The sequence below is a fragment of the Epinephelus moara genome, chromosome 15 (genome assembly GCF_006386435.1).
Source record: "Epinephelus moara isolate mb chromosome 15, YSFRI_EMoa_1.0, whole genome shotgun sequence".
In the NCBI taxonomy this organism is placed as follows: domain Eukaryota; kingdom Metazoa; phylum Chordata; class Actinopteri; order Perciformes; family Serranidae; genus Epinephelus; species Epinephelus moara.
In genome coordinates, this window is record NC_065520.1 from 16,151,522 (window position 1) to 16,167,806 (window position 16,285).

A 16,285-nucleotide genomic window follows, 5' to 3' on the forward strand; every position below is an offset into this window, starting at 1 on the left:
GGCACCATGTTCCTCTGAGAAGCAGACTTGTGCTGTAAGTAAAACTCAGCTCATACACCGACAGTGGCCACACTCACACAGAGGTCACTGAGGCATGTTACAGCGCTGTGGTTTACATGGCTTATATGACTAGCTTATACAGCAGTTTGGCATACAGTCATTTCTAGATTCAGTTTCGTAAACTGTACGCACCTGTCGCTCATTCCAACCGGAGAGGCATCAGCTCCTGTCTTCTGTGGACCCTACGGACACACAGTCACATGTCATGAAGCAAACAGGGACCAATTACGCACCAATAAAATTCTTTTATAATTCTAATCAAGTATGTTTCAGGGAGGACGAATGAATAAAACCTCACAGAAACAGCAGTGGGCCTTCTGGAGAGGTGAACCATGGCCCTGGTGTCCGGTCTTGGACTTCCACCTGGTAAGTGCTAGAAATTCTCACACAACAGCCATTTGAGACTTTGACGACCTTAGCTGAAGAGCCAAGTCTTTATTTGATACATTATAGAGACAGGCTGTCTAGTCAACACACAAGTCTCCATGTTTTCTGACCTGCGCTGTACAAAACACAAGTTTTATGGTCACACATTGACACAAAGTGTTGAGTTCATGCTGAGAAAAATGGCAAAATGTCATTGGAATTGAATAAACAATGTGTATGTCTGTGTGTAGAGACATACTGTAACACCATCATGGACAAACAAAGGACACACCAAGCCGTTTCAAGTCCTGAATGCAGTCCACAAAGCCGTGTCTGGCATGATGCAGTTGAGTGCTGGGGTGTTCTTCTGGACGTCTTCAACGACATGACAAACATTTTCACACTAACACTCGTTGGGTTTGCCCACAGGTACTCCTTCCTTAGACCGCACGTCATTTACACAACTCGAGCCGAAGCTCTTCCTTGATCACCCAGCTGCGACGTCCTGCACGTAGCTCAGCTGAATGGTCCGAGTTGGACTCCATCTCTCCTGCTGCGCATGTCAAATTTTCTGTTGAGCTTTCAGAATGCACAGCACTGCCACTGTGACCAGCAAGACTCCGGTGATGAGTCCGATCCGAACCCATGGGAGAGACTTAGACGATGCCTCTGGGGGATGGATGGAAAGCACACAGCATAATCTTAACAACAGAGTCACTATGGTAACGACATCCAACATCTGAGTCACACTCTGACATGAACCTTGTCATCTTGTTGTGTGATTCCCCTACCCTGTCCTTCTGTGAAGTACACATCTGCTCACCTTCATCTGGGAACGATGTCATCGTCTCCTCGAAGGCTTCCATCGACGGCGCCTTTGTCACCACTATCAAAACATCATAAAATGAGCACGGACAGACGTGAGGGCACAGGCATGACGATTTTGTACGGTGCCTTTTCTATCCCATTCATTTCTCTTTGAGCGAGGTTCACCTTTCATCAGCTGTGTGGATTCCTCCAGGAGAACAGGTATAAGATCAGTGACACCTGTCACCTCCTCTGTTGTAACTATCGTAGGCCAGTCTGATGCACTGAGCCAGTCGTCTGTCGTCTCGTCATGGTTAAAAACTGCATGAAAAAGAGGTGTTTGACACTGTACTGTCCTGTGGATCATTATGACATCCTCAGAGCCAATAAGTCTACTGATGAACATAGATGTTACTGCACTTAGATGAACAAAATGAAGATTACCAATATCAGTAGGGTCCGTTTCCAGCACAGTCAATGTGATACTCTCTGGCGTCCCAGACCTGGGCTCATCAGTTTCCCTAAAACGCATCATTAAGGATGGTTAGTCGTAGAAGTAGAAGAAGAAGTAGTAGTACAAAGCTGAGTATATTTTGTTTGTTGTTTTGGGCACTGCTCTACTCCGAAGTCAAATAAACTGCTCTCTTTGTCGTCTGAAATATTGTGTCACTGGCCTTCCTTGGGAGTGGTAAGAGTGGGGAGTCAGAGAATGCTACGCCAAAGGTATGGCGTTGATTTGACGCAAGAGTAAAAATCCCGTTTAACTCTACAGGGGAACTCTGTCAATGGAGTCTGGTGGCTTCCACAGAACTTACCTGGTTTTATACAAACAGTGGTACTCTCCACTGTCACTTATCTTTGTCGGGTTCATGTACAGATGAAATGCTTCTTTACCATCAAACCCTAGACTGATTCGGGACACGTCCTCGGGGCTAGAAACCACCACGGTCGAGAACAAATCCTGTAAGTGAAAAGAGATGATTGGATGTCAAAAGAAAATACGTTGACGACAGAATACAAAGCTACAATAGTATACTGTGCTGACAAAGAAGGCATCTAGCAAGGGAACCTTCAGTGCGCCAAAACAGATTTATGAAAATATGCTTGCATCTGGCACAGTACCTCTTTTTCTATTGACAGTATGGTGCTGCCGTTCCTGGTCCACCAGATGAGCATATCGCTGACGGACTGGCTTCTGGAGATCTGAACATAGCAGGCAAGATCCACCGAGTCACCAGCAGGCACCACTATTGAGCGCTTAACATGGGGCACTTGAGAGAGAAAGATAAAGAGGACGGCAGATGTGAAGACGATTTTGCAATCAGGATAATCACAAAATGAATCCTACTTAGCAACGGAACAAGAAATCAAGGATGAAGGATGGAATTGAACAGCCCTGACAACTAGATATTTCCAGATGTGCACCTCCCCACAAACTCACCCGTGACAGTGAGCCATACTGTTGCTATGGTTTTCCTTCCTTGCCAAATGCACTCGTACATGTCAGTGTCACTGAGCATTGTGTCCCGGAGGACCACAGACCAGTCTCCCTCCCTGAGCTTGTCCTCTGAGAGCGGCTCAACGCGGTCCTGGAAGATGCACAGGACAGGAAATCACAAGTCTCTGTCTTCTGTCTTTAAATGTACATTTCATGCATTGCTATATATTATTAGTTGCATCAACATGCTAACCTGAAATTTGTCCCCCTGATGTAGCTCCCCACTCCACAGGATAGCCACATCCTCCCCCATTGCCTCCCACTGGACACTCCCTTCCTCCTCCAGGTAGGCTGAGCCGTCACAAGGCAAGATGGCCGACTCCCCGTACTCCACCTGAAGATTTAGTGACTGCACCATCTGCAGGGCTGGACAAAGAGAAGTGGAGCATGAAAGAATAGAATAAATGATGCAGAGAGACGGAGTGGTCAACGAAAGCGACACACTCACCGTGGCAGAGCCGTCCGCACTGAAGACACAGCAGCATCAGCAACACCCACGGAGGGAACATCTCGGCACTTCCTCCTCCTGCACAGAGAGACCTCATTCGTGGATGGTTTACTGAACAGGCCGTCCAGGCACAGGCCCAGGGGCCCACAGTGGCAGCGGGCCCCATGGCCTTTACTTGCAAGATTTCACTTAAACTAACATGTGCCGACCAGAAAGAGACTCGTCAATGCCATCATGGACAATCAAAGCACACAAGGAGACATACGATGACTAAAACAAGAAACAAAATGACCTCAAAGAGACACAAAACCACAAAAGACGCCTAAGGGCCTCGAAGAAATGCAAAAGCAACACAAAGTCTGTGTGTCCCACTCCTGTGTAGGAGAGGTGGTGGGGCCCCTTTGCATATCTGTGCCCAGGGGCCCACTGTCTCATCCTCTGCCCATGCTGCTATATGCACATTTGTATTCTCTATCATAAATAGTGACAATAGAAACCAACCACATTTGTATTCAAAGCAAGAACTGTTGCTGTCCAAACTACCTTGGAAACATTCGTAATAATAATAACAATAATTGTGCTCACCTCAGCTGGCAACGTTTTAAAAGCGGATATAAGCTCCTCCGGTTGAGTTCAGCATGGGGAAAATACTCACAGAGCTGCTCAGATACATGGGGTGTCCTCCTGTCTCGTCACCTCTCCCATTACAGCCCTGTAAATCTCAACTGCACCAGATGCCGCCTTCAGGTGCTGTGGGAAATGTCAGTATCACAACGCAAGTACACTCAAAAATGATATCATGTAATTAACGGATTATTCTTGCATTTTACTTGAGTATTTTCATTTTCTGCTGCTTCATACTACATTTATCTGATATCTTATCTAGACTGAGATTAATAACCCAAAAATCAAGTCTAAAGTGCTGCACAGATTAAAAGAATGGCACCCATGCAACCCCTAAATCATAAATCAGATCTTGATGAACAAATTATTCAAGTTGGAAATCTTTACTAATGTACATTTTATTGGCAGTTGGCAGATGGTGTCCTGGGGGATCTCCTCCCAGACCTGGATCACAATATCAGGGAGCTCCTGGACCGTCTGTGGTGGTACTTGGAGGCGTCGGATGCACCGATACATAGCGTCTCATAGGTGCTCAATTGGATTAAGGTCAGGGGAATGAGTCAATGGCATCAGCGCCTTCATCATCCAGGAACTGCCTACACACTCTGGCCACATGAGGCTGGGCATTGTCCTGCACCAGGAGGAACCCAGGGCCCACTGCACCAACACGAGGTCTGACAGTCGCTCTGAGGATTTCATCCTGGTGCCTAACAGCAGTCAGGGTACCGTTGGCTCTGACATCTGACGTCTGTGTGACCCTCCAATGATCTGCCTCCCCAGACCATCACTGACCCACCGCCAAACCGGTCATGCTGGATGCTGTCACCATGGCGTCTCCAGACTCTTTCACGCCTGTCACATGTGCTCAGTGTGACCCTGCTCTCATCTGTGGAGAGAACGGGGCGCCAATGGCAGACCTGCCAGTTCTATTGGCGAATGCCAATCAAGCTGCACGGTGCTGGGCTGTGAGCACAGGTCCCACTAGAGGACGTCGGGGCCTCATGCCACCCTCATGGAGTCTGACAGTGTGGTCAGAAACATGCACACCAGTAGCCTGCTGGAGGTCATGTTGTAGGGCTCTGGCAGTGCTCCTCCTGTTCCTCCTCACACAAAGGAGCAGATACCGGTCCTGATGCTGGGAGACACAGCAAACCTTCACATATGGGTGTGACATCCTGGAGGAGCTGGACTACCTGTGCAACCTGATTGGGCTGCAGGTACCGCCTCATGCTGCTAGTAGTGACAAGGACACTAGCAGAGCACAAAACTAGAGACTTTCACTTTTACTTCCCAGGTTGGCTAAAGAGCCAGGTGCCTGAACGCCCCAGAGTCCATCTCACATGCAGCCAAACTCCATGGGACCTCCACATTGTGCTTAGCTGGCAGCATGCATGTGGGAATCAGACACCAGGAGGCACGTGGCACAAGTCTCACTTATCCACAGTGGGGAATTCAAAGTGCAGGAAGCATTTGGAGTGCAGTTTGGGTACAATGTGGTTTACGGTGTGGCATTATGACCTGTATTTATTTTAATACGGCACGCCAAAAGAAACACAAATGAGTGTGACGGCCTCCTGAGATCCAGCACAGCAGTGAGAGGTATGTGTCATTTAGGTGGAGCAGATCGTTTTCCAGAAACATTAGACAGTACCACATGTGCATCCACAGGGACACCCTCTCACTCACCCGTGATGCTTTCAGGCACCATGGGAGAAACATACAACACCTTAACAGTTCAACAAAGTAGATTGCAGTAAAGATGGTGAACCTGTGTGTGAAGCTGCGCCGGCGCCCTCTGCTGTTTTGAGAGAGAAGTGAGAGAGCTTGCCTGAGAGTACCTGGTGTTCTATGAACTGAACAAACCTCAAAGAGACGTGCGGATTTGAACGGTCAATTCTTTATTTCATGGCAAATCAATCATGTTCAGGACTTGTTTTCAAGATAAACGAGCTTCAGACAGCAGTAGTAAAAAAAGGATCTGAAGTGACAGAGCCTTATGCAACCTCCAGACGAGCTGGCCGACTTGCTGGCAGTGCGTCGTGCGCTTCACAGTGCTACATTCTCTCATCGCCCTGAAAGAATATCCTTCACGAGAAAACACAAACATTGCTTCTTCACAACTACAATACAAGCCTGGAGCAACTGATAACTAGAAATAACATGATCAATGACCTTTATCCAACTAGTTAAAAGCAGCATTACTACATGACACAGAACAGATGTGGTAATAAGTGGAACAGAAGATGCTCTATCTACATAAACAGGGTTTACATGTGTATTATCCAGTGATGGCCAAACGAAGCTTCACGAACCACCAGTTGTATTTGCTGAACCCACCAGATGGCGCTCTTTGTGTAATGAAAAAGGCTCAAGGGATGGCAATGCAGTTTGGTTTCAACCCTTTGTTGAACAAAGAGTGCCAGAGTGGACCCAAAAAATAAAGACAATGGCTCATGAAGCTTCATTTGGCCATCACTAGTATTATCTCACCCACTATAAGGTTGCTGCCAATAGCTCAAACATTACAGCTTCTTCAAGCCGAGACACTGACAACAGCAAAAGAAAATGTTCCTATACATGCAGAGTGTGTGAACAGGCTCAACTCAAAGTTTATAGACTTGGCCCTGTTTTGTTTTATCCTTTTCTTTTCACTGACAATACACCATGGTCGATGAAGTTGGAAGCCTCAGATTAACAAAGGCTGGATGTGTGAGCGTGTTTTGCATTCAAGAATAAAGCCATTGTAATTTAGCACACAGAGAGACGCTAAAATAATCCCCAAACAACACTTGGACAAGTCATCAGAGGGACAACACTTCGGCTCACACTCCTCGTGTGGGGCCTGACTGGAAACGTGAGAAAGGCGAGCTTTGACTTGACAAATCCACCACGAAACTGCACATGAAGCTGTGACATCAAACATGGCCTCATACGTCAGAGAGCACATGTTGACCCCTGCAGCTGACTGACATACACATGTAGCACCCAAGCAAAAAATCAACAGTCATTAAGTAGTTTAAAAGAAATCAAGTTCCCCTCGTGTCTGTCGACTGAGCTCCACCAGAACAGTGATGCTGCATTCATGTCATGTGGGAATAACCAACATTCACTTTAATGCTCTTGTACAGACTTTATTTGCACCTGACCAGCTTCATCTCACAAACACAAACTCAGTTATGGTACATTTTAGGGCTTTTTTTGTTGCAAAATATCAAACAAACCAAGGTCATTTTACACTATGATCAAAACATGAGTAAATTATTTTCTATATTTCACAACTAATGTTTTCTTCAGTTCCGTCTCCAAACCTCAGATTCACAAGCAGTACATATCATCTGATGGCTAAACTGAACAGTATTCCCCATTAGGACATTCTTTTCTCCCATCTTTCCCATGGGACATGAATGCAGCATTCGACACTAGGTTTTCTCTCTCCGATACGGGACATGGCAGCACCCGCGGGCGGCTTCCCAAAGTCCTCAAACCTTCTTTAAAGCTCTGAGAGCGTGTTGAGCTCAATCACTTCAGGATGAAATGTTACGATCTTCACACTGGCGTGTCGCTCATTGCTCCACTCTGGGCGCGAAGTCGGGGCGTCGCGTCTGGATGATCTTCGGTCGCAGCGGGCGAGGCTTCTCGTCTTGGTCGCTGTCGTCGGGGGCCGAGCTGTCGCCCTGCTCGTCCTCGCAGACGTGGACGACCACGCTGGGGGTGGTGGGCGTGGCGGTGTGGAGCTCGTACTTGTCTCCTGGGGAATCACACAGAAGAACGATCAGATGAAAGTCACTGAGGTTAAGTCTAGGAAGTCTGAGCTCAGTTAGGAGCGGCCAGCAGACTGCAGAGAGCGCACACTTTAAGAACGTACTGTTTCTTTGTCATGCATTAGCTACGCTCAGCAAGTTTCAATGATGAGGCGACACACTGTACCTGGTCCGAGCTTTGAGATGGCACACAGCAGGTCGTAGTTGATGACTGGCGTGGCGTCCTGGGACTGTTCCCAGCCGACTGGAGGGGAGGCAGGCGGCGAGATCAGGAACTGTTTGTCCGGTTTGGGCGGCTCCAGCCGAGGACTGCCTATGTGGACAGACTGTGCACACAAGGGCACGTGTGAGTGAGCAGGTCAAAACACACTGAAGAAATTTGAACAAGATGAACGAGACGCTACCTGAGCGAAGTACAGTCTCATTTCTTTGCCGTTGAAGTCCGTCTTGTGAAGCCGGAGTCTCGCCTCCGCTGCGGCCAGAGCATCGCTGAAACTGATCCTCACCCGCCGGAAAGACTTGAAGTACTGGAACTGCACCTCCGGGTCGAATGACCGGAACAGAGCCTCGAAACTGGCCTGAAAACACACAGGGACAGAGGTGAGAACAGGGGGGGGGAGGAGACTGAGCTTCATCACTCCGCTCTTCTGTCCCTTCTTATCTAAAAATATTAAACGCTGTGAGCCAGAGGCAGCCATGAATACAGTTATGAGATCTCAAGTCGCTATGAATAAAAGTGATAAAAATAGCCTCTATTAGCATACACCATATCTGTCCTCTTGATTCGAGAGCCTGCAGACTGTGTGTGTGTCTGAGTGTCAGCTATGGCCTCAACTTTACTTGACCAACTGTTGTTACAGAGGCAAACCAAGAGAGAACAACGAACCTGACACACACTGAAAAGACATATTGGATCAGACTCTGTATTGGCAAGTGAACAATACTGTGTTTTACCCAGCGGACTGCAATGCAGCACAAGAGCAATCACTGGCTGTGGACTTGTGCTGTGAGTCATGATGAAGTCAAAGGAATATGGAGTACTCAGCTTTGCCCGAGGAGGTCTTCCAGTCGCTTATTATCACCCACAACACTCAAGACACGTCAACCTGACCCCACATGCTGATAAACATTTCCCTTCCCGGAATCCTCTAGAGGGTTCTCTGTGGGGTCTCCAGGGAAATAAACAATACTCGGACATTAAAGAACATGTCTTTGTAAATTGTAAACCCAATTACCTGCCTATTGTGTGGAGTGTTCTGATTCGGTACATGTGTACACGTTCTTTAAACGCAGCTTAAAGACAAAAGAGCAAAAGGACAGACGGGCTTTACCGAGCCGATGTGAACACAACACAAGGACCACTTTGGACACGAGTATGTCCTCTTGTCCTGTTGTGCCAAGTTCTCTTCACTGAAATGATAACTCCCAATGGCCCAACTTTGACCAATGGCCGACCGTCAGCTTGGTGTGTCAGGGCCTTTCAAGGAAAACTTGGCCATTGCTAGTTGAAACCAAACTGCATTGCCATCCCTTGAGCCTTTATCATTACACCAAGAGCGCCATCTAGTGGGTTCAGCAAATACAACTTGAAGCTCATGAAGCTTCATTTGGCCATCACTACTGTAACTGTCAATGTTATGAAGACCCTCCAGTATGGGTTTGGTTCCTAAAAATGTCGGATCCTACATTTTCCATAACGCAACCCCTACACATCTTTTCCCTTCCAACATCTTTGGAGGTGTAGTTCTAGAAACCTACAGTCTCCAAGCCCGAGCCAAGACCCAGATGATATCACTATGACATCATCACAGTCAGAGCCTTAGACGACAGAGTGCTCTTACAGGCTGTGCTCCTCACGGCGAGAAAACTGGCCACTACTTGTGAAATCGGGAGTGCCGGTTAAATCAAATCCTACTGATAGATTCATCGGTAAAGAAATATGTAGCTTCAGGCCCAACCAGTAGAGACTGGTGGCTTCAATCCGAAAATATTTAGAGTCGTCTTCAGAGAATTAGTGCAACATTAGTTTTAATAGATTTAAAAGGAGCACTTGAAGTAGGGCACTTTCCTACCTGTGCAATGGAAGAGTTGAACACTTCCTGGTTGGTCACCGAGGCGGCCAGGCAGAAGCGGTTACACTTGGTGGTCTTGATGTGCATGATGGGCAATCCGGGGAGGCGGAACCTTTTCCACCTGATACCTGAGGTCAGGGTGCAGCGGGACGCTGAAACAGTCTGCAACGGTGCCGATGATGATGGAGAGGAAGGGGGAAATCGGGGAGATCGGAGGAGCGTTGCCTTCCCCAGGGTGACAGACGAGAAGGAAGTAAAAGATGCTCCTTAACAGGAAACAGGTGCGCTTTTTTCCCCCAGCACCGACCTCTTACACGTGGATGTTCTGCCTTTTCTGTCTTCACACTGAACTAGTCCACAATCTTAGAAGACACTACGCTACATTCACGTCACCTCGGTCAACGCGTAGCCTCGTGACCCACATTCCAAGGTTATCTGGTCTGGGTCTCCTGCCGCAACACGTCCAACTAAAATCCAAAATCTAACATGTAGCGTTCAGCACTGTGTCCAGTGTGTCATTGGCAGCCTGTGTGAGCTCTGCAGCAGCCTGACAAGTGAAGGAATTTTCCAGAGATTTGGATGTGGAGAGCCGAAAATGTCATTCAGCCTCTTCTGAGCTCACTCTCTCGCCCTCTCTCTCCCACTGCTCCACAGCCGCTTAAATGAGCCCCTGCCAGCCGATGACGCATTACCCACAATCCCCTCCCTCTCCTCAGCCTGGTCTCATTCATTTGTTCATTCACTGCAGGCCAATCGCCTGTGGAAGAGGGAGGGACGGCCTGTTTTTTTTTTTTCTTTCTGCCTATCCTTCTGCCGACAGATACAAGCCAATGCTGACTAATCAGACAGAAAGAAGGGCAATGTGTGTGCGTGCGTGTGTGTGCGTGCGCGTGTGTGTGTGCAGAGAGAGAGACTGGAAAATAATGACATCACTGCTGAGCCAACTGACGCATGAATTTGCTTTTTGTTGCATTTAACTGCGGACAATAATCCTTTGTTGAGTGGAAAATATGCGACAATGCGCCTTTCACCTCTTGATTTCACACACATACCAAAGACTCAGCTGAGGGCATGAAGCAAGATGGCTCATGTGGATGAATCTGAGCGAGAGAGAGAGAGAGAGAGAGAGAGAGAGAGAGGACAGCTGACAGACAAGCAGAGGAGAAAGGCAGGAATAGAATAAAAGAGCGAAAAGAGAACGAGAGACATGACGGGTGGGAAGAATGCAGGATGGAGGGATGAAGGGATGAAACGCAAGAGGTGGGGAGAGGTGGTGCTCATGGAAAGTATGCAGTTTGATAACACGCTTTTATGAGGTATTAATAGCAGAGAGCTTGAAGCAGAGGGGAAGTGTGTGAGTGTGTGCGCAGCCAGCAGTTGGAAAAACAAGACCAGACTGTGCAGCTAGTTCCTGAACATTTGCACCTGTGTGTGCCTGTGTGTGTGTGTGAGTACACGGACACTTGTTGGTTCGAGAGAAGAGGTGACACGGCTGATGGTCTGGTTGGAACGTGCCCATCATAAACTATTAGATTAACATGTCAACACACTGAGGCCCACTAAGTGTAGGTGTTCATGTAACGTGTCTGCGCCGGATGGAAAATGTGCGTGTGGAAAATGAAGTGGCGTAATGTCAGCGCGCCTCCCCGACAGTGAAACCGATGCTCTTATGTTACGTGTTGTTTGTTGATGTTAAACATTACCGTGTGAGTGTGTGTGTGTAGGTGCTAATCATCTCCAGACCTCACCCCGCTGTGGCCGCCGTGTGAGAGTGTACACACTCAGCGCCGCAGTTTTCCACCCCTATGTTTTTGTTTCATCTTCCCATTTTTTCCATTCCCTCACTGGACAGACAGGCAGGTGTGCACACGCTCAAAAAAACACTGGACACAGTGCTGCGTTACTCGCCAGCTGTTACTGTTTTATTGCATCATGTCCACCTTTCCAAAGCTGAGGAGGAAGTTACATCGCTCAATTATGTTTCCAAATAATCTGTATAACTGAACTATTTTTAACGACACACAAAGCTTCCAAAGCTCTCTCCGTTTCCATTTCTATAACCACTGAGACTCTTTTTACTTTTAGGTGGATTCCAGTTCCCTCAGGTCAAATTCCAGTGACACATCCTTATTTTTACAGCCCCGGCTCTACACGCTTCTGCCCTGCGACAAAATCCACTTTCAGCCAGACGGGCATCAAGTAACGGAAGCCAGACTCCACTGACATGCTGTTTCCCTGTGGCCTTCACAAAATTCCACATCTGAGCAGGAAGAAAAGTCCCGGAGCACAATGACACATCGCTCCCTTTTTCCAGCTCGAACACTTTCAGAACAACACAAGTGTATCTCTCACTCTTCCACGGAGTTACACGGACTCTGAGTCACTGCTCGTCCAACACAACAAAACTGCTCACATTTTCCATTTGGCATAAAACTTGTTTGTGTGAAGCTGGTGTTTCTCGTCCATCGATCCATGTCCAACTTGCTTATCCTGTTGTGTAAGAATGCCAGTCACACATGTATAGTCTAGATGCTTTGCGTAGTTTTGCATCAAAGTAATAACTGGAACAAGATTTGAATATGATTACCTCAAATTTTGATGATCTCATCCACAGCTGCCACTGGGAGTGTGTCCCGTTGGAAGTCCATGACTTTCCAGACCTACATCGGAGTTTTCCCTGACCTAAATCTGTTCTTCCATGCTGCATCATTAATGCTGTTTTTAGAACGTTTTCTGCTCCAGTTGGGCTTTAACTTGCACAACAAACTGGAAAATACATTCCGCTTCATCCCTGTAAAATCACGTCTTGATTATATTCTCAGACTTTCACTGCTTTACGTTTTTATTACTAACTGGTCAAAGCAAGAAAAAGACGAACCGATTTCCACAAGGCAGAAAGTTAAAGATGACACACTTCTTCAATATTTTAAAGGGACACTGTGTCGCATTTTCAGTTGTTTATTGGCAAAAATCAATGTCTGCATTCATAAATATTGGTGTACTATTGCCTCCACCAATAATCTGACTTATTCTCGTAAGGAGGAGAATTTCGGATTTGTGCAGGTAAGTCGTTCCGCCATCTTCAAAATACATCCCCCAGCAAGGGACATTTCGTTGAGAGCCAGGCCAGCGCTGCGTGACTGAGAAGCCGAAGGAGAGGAGCCAGAAGCGCTTCGCTTCTACCCCGGCACTACTGCAGCATAACAAACTCCCACTCTTTGAGCATAACGTAGGATCATGCATATGCGGCATCCTCGTCGCCAAGACAGCGCAACAGGGAATCAAAACAGCAATGTGACCAGCGGATTCAAAAAACGAGGGTCACCATCGGGGTAGCCTTTCCCAGGTGGAGAGCTGCTGACGGAGAAGGTTTTTAAAAGGGACGGTGGAGAGCTGCTGACGGAGAAGGTTTTTAAAAGGGACGCTGAAGTTGCCTGCTTNCTTGTCGCCAAGACAGCGCAACAGGGAATCAAAACAGCAATGTGACCAGCGGATTCAAAAAACGAGGGTCAACATCGGGGTAGCCTTTCCCAGGTGGAGAGCTGCTGACGGAGAAGGTTTTTAAAAGGGACGTTGAAGTTGCCTGCTTTCTTCTCGACAGGTATGTTAACGTCGTGGTCTTGACTGTCGCTCCTCCTCTTCCTCTCAGTCCGCTCTCTCTCCCTCCCGTTGCAGGTGTTGAATCACCAGATGAGGATCAAAATATAAATGAATAATGTAACCCGTCATAGCTGATGCTTGTTACACTCTGAGGATCGTAGAGCAATATAAGCACTTTGGGAACATTTGCTTGTGTTCGTTAGCTAGTTGCTAGATGCTATGTGGTACCAACCCCCAAGTAAGGTTACTTACTTATTTCAATGTTTTACAGTTTCAAAATAGCAAAAAACATAAAGGGCCAAGTAGCGCTCCTTTGGCAAGTATCACAGCTTCTAAACACTTTCTGTATCCAGCTAAGGGTCTTTTAATTCCTGTTTGAGGGGTTGTCACCCATTCTTCATGCAAAAAGCTTCCAGTTATGCAAGATTCTTGGACCTTGCACTGCTTTCTTGTGGTCTACCCACAGATTTTTAATGATATTTAGGTCAGGGGGCTGTGAGGGCCACAGCAAAACCTTCAGCTGGCTCCACTTGAGGTGGTCCATTGTGGATTTCAAGGTGTGTTTAGAATCATTGTCCTGTTGTAGAAGCCATCCTCTCTTCATCTTCAGCTCTATTACAGATAATGTGATGTTTGCTTCCAGAATTTGCTGGAACTGAATTGAATCTATTCTCCGCTCTACCCGAGAAATGTTTAACTCACTGCTGTTCAAAGACTGTCGTCGCCAGCTACCAGCAACATTTAAAGGGGAACTAGTGTGTTTTTCAACCTGGGCCCTATTTTCTGATCTACTTTTGTCTAAATGAGTGATAGGATGTTCAATATGTGACATTTCTCCAGTACAAAGCTAGGGCTGACCTGCCTGCAGCCCGTGAGCGCGCTATATCAAATAACAGGGCCGAATTTTTACCCGATTTTGACCAACTGGATCTGGATGAGCCATCTGAATTTGATGACCGCCCGTATTTATTTGAACACGGAGTACACGGACGTACATGGACGCAGAGCTCATTGAAACTGAAGAGCGGACGAGGAGAGAGAGGGAGCAGCAACAGGCAGAGGAACATGTCTGAATCCAGCTAAAGGTAAACACAGACGTTCATTTCTCCTTTCCGTTATGTTGTCAGATAATTATACTAACAATCCGAGCCTATCTGTGTGAAAAAAATGCACTTTTAGTGGACGTATTTTGACGTTGTTTGACGCTGTCTGAGTGCCCTATTATTTAATATAGCGCGCGCTCACGGGCTGCAGGCAGGTCAGCCCTAGCTTCATACTGGAGAAGTGTCACATATTGAACAGCCTATCACTCATTTAGACAAAAGTAGATCGGAAAATAGGGCCCAGGTTGAAGAAAACATTAGTTCCCCTTTAAAGTGGAATACTTTCTCGCACAAGTTGACGTCGTGAATCAGTCACCTAAATCATAATCTCCTGCGTGGAACAGGATTTAGTGATGATTGGATCTTCAAGTGCTTAAAAAATGCTTATGAATTTCAACTTCAAATATTCTGCTTCCTCACTTGTAGAAATTTTTAGACACAGCTGCCGCAACATTTTGCAGTGATATGTCGAGTTATAGCCGACAAACGCCAGCTAGATAACAAGGTCGTGTGCGTGACGTCTAAGACAACACTACACAACAGCTAATTAATATGCACAAGAAAATAGCTGGACGGCCTTCAGATCTTTCCATCGTTAATAAAAGAATTCAGTCAACGCCACAAAATAATCTGTTAATGCGACCTCTTAGCGACACTGCACAGTTCAGTTCGGTACGCTTTCTTTCCCGTTTCCACTGTGAAAAGTTGTGGATGCAATGGAACCGTTCCATACTGTCCCCATTTGTGGCCACCCTTCTGTTGGGGTACCTAGCACACAGATCTGGTTCTAAGAGGTGCAGCTGGGAACACTGCAGTCCGCTGATTGGTCAATAGCGGACGGTCGGGCTGACAATCATATCCTGTGTGTCGATGAAGAACAATGGAAGCTCTTACTGTCTTCCTGTGTGTAAATGATTCCTTCCTTCTCATCATTAAACACAATCAAAACAGTGTTCTCAAGAACTCATAAAACATTCACACACCCTTAGTGGAATATTAGTCATATGATCTGTCAGCTGACCGTCAGATCCTTGCAGACGCCCCGTGGAAAAACAGCAGGATCATGGAGGAAAGGAAAAAACAAACATTTTTGCACCAGATGCCCTTTGCCCCCTCTGCTCTGTTGTTTTTCCTTTTCCATCAGCGTCAGCAAACCCCTATGGCACACCGACAAGCAATGGTTCATCTCGCTGCACCGTGTGTGCATGTGGTTAGTAAACTGCCTGAGTGTTTATCAGCAGTTGGGATCAGGACTGTTAGTCCCTCCAGGATGTTGCCACAGTTTCACCCTGATTATGATGGTGACCTTTCTTAAGCTATGCCATGGAATTCATCATTTTATTTTCACCTTATTCTGGATTATGGGCGCGTCTTCCAGCGCCAAACTGGAATGTGTTTTCCAATGGCAATAGTACCTAACGCTGCGCTTATCCTCTTTCAAACAATGAGCAACAACAAACGGTGACTATCTAATCACTACCAGCTGTGTGACCAGGGTGTGTCTGTGTCTAAGTCATCATTTGCATGAGTGTTCAACGCTTGTTTTCTACAATCAGGTCTACTGCCAGTGATCAGCTCCTCGCTACAACTCATAATGTGCATTAACTTCTCCACATTAAAGAAAGCATGTTCAATACACCACTTGTTACACCTCTGACGGGATAACGTGGTATTACCTCTCATCTCTGACAGCCATCTGTGCGTTAGGGATTAGCTTGCCTTGTCACGTTAACATATTGTTAAATTTAACAGAGCCTGAGCCAGCTTAAAGGGATAGTGCACCCAAAAATGAAAATTCAGCCATTATTTACTCACCCATATGCCAAGGGAGGCTCAGGTGAAGTTTTAGAGTCCTCACAACACTTGCAGAGATCCAAGGAGAGAGGAGGTAGCAACACAACTCCACCTAATGGAGGCTGACGGCGCCCCAGATTCATTGGAGATAT

At 46.8% G+C, this 16,285-nt stretch overlaps 1 protein-coding gene across 3 annotated transcripts in view; it reads right to left on the minus strand.

The window, feature by feature from the left end:
* Positions 1 to 481: 481 nt before the first annotated feature.
* Positions 482 to 16,285, minus strand: part of rcan1b (regulator of calcineurin 1b) — a 17,508-nt gene continuing 1,704 nt past the window's right edge. The window contains exons 2-10 of one of the 3 annotated variants that reach the window (XM_050063262.1): positions 3,180 to 3,929; positions 2,925 to 3,097; positions 2,675 to 2,822; positions 2,356 to 2,504; positions 2,049 to 2,194; positions 1,678 to 1,754; positions 1,420 to 1,554; positions 1,250 to 1,312; positions 482 to 1,095 (exon numbers count right to left, since the gene is read on the minus strand). In XM_050063262.1, coding sequence (XP_049919219.1) covers positions 989 to 1,095; positions 1,250 to 1,312; positions 1,420 to 1,554; positions 1,678 to 1,754; positions 2,049 to 2,194; positions 2,356 to 2,504; positions 2,675 to 2,822; positions 2,925 to 3,097; positions 3,180 to 3,345 — 1,164 coding nt within the window. In that variant the 5' untranslated portion in view covers positions 3,346 to 3,929 and the 3' untranslated portion in view covers positions 482 to 988. Of the gene's footprint in view, positions 1,096 to 1,249; positions 1,313 to 1,419; positions 1,555 to 1,677; positions 1,755 to 2,048; positions 2,195 to 2,355; positions 2,505 to 2,674; positions 2,823 to 2,924; positions 3,098 to 3,179; positions 3,930 to 5,681; positions 7,552 to 7,730; positions 7,891 to 7,968; positions 8,143 to 9,636; positions 10,249 to 16,285 lie in introns of those variants that run through there. The other 2 variants (XM_050063265.1, XM_050063264.1) reach the window with 2 other exon arrangements.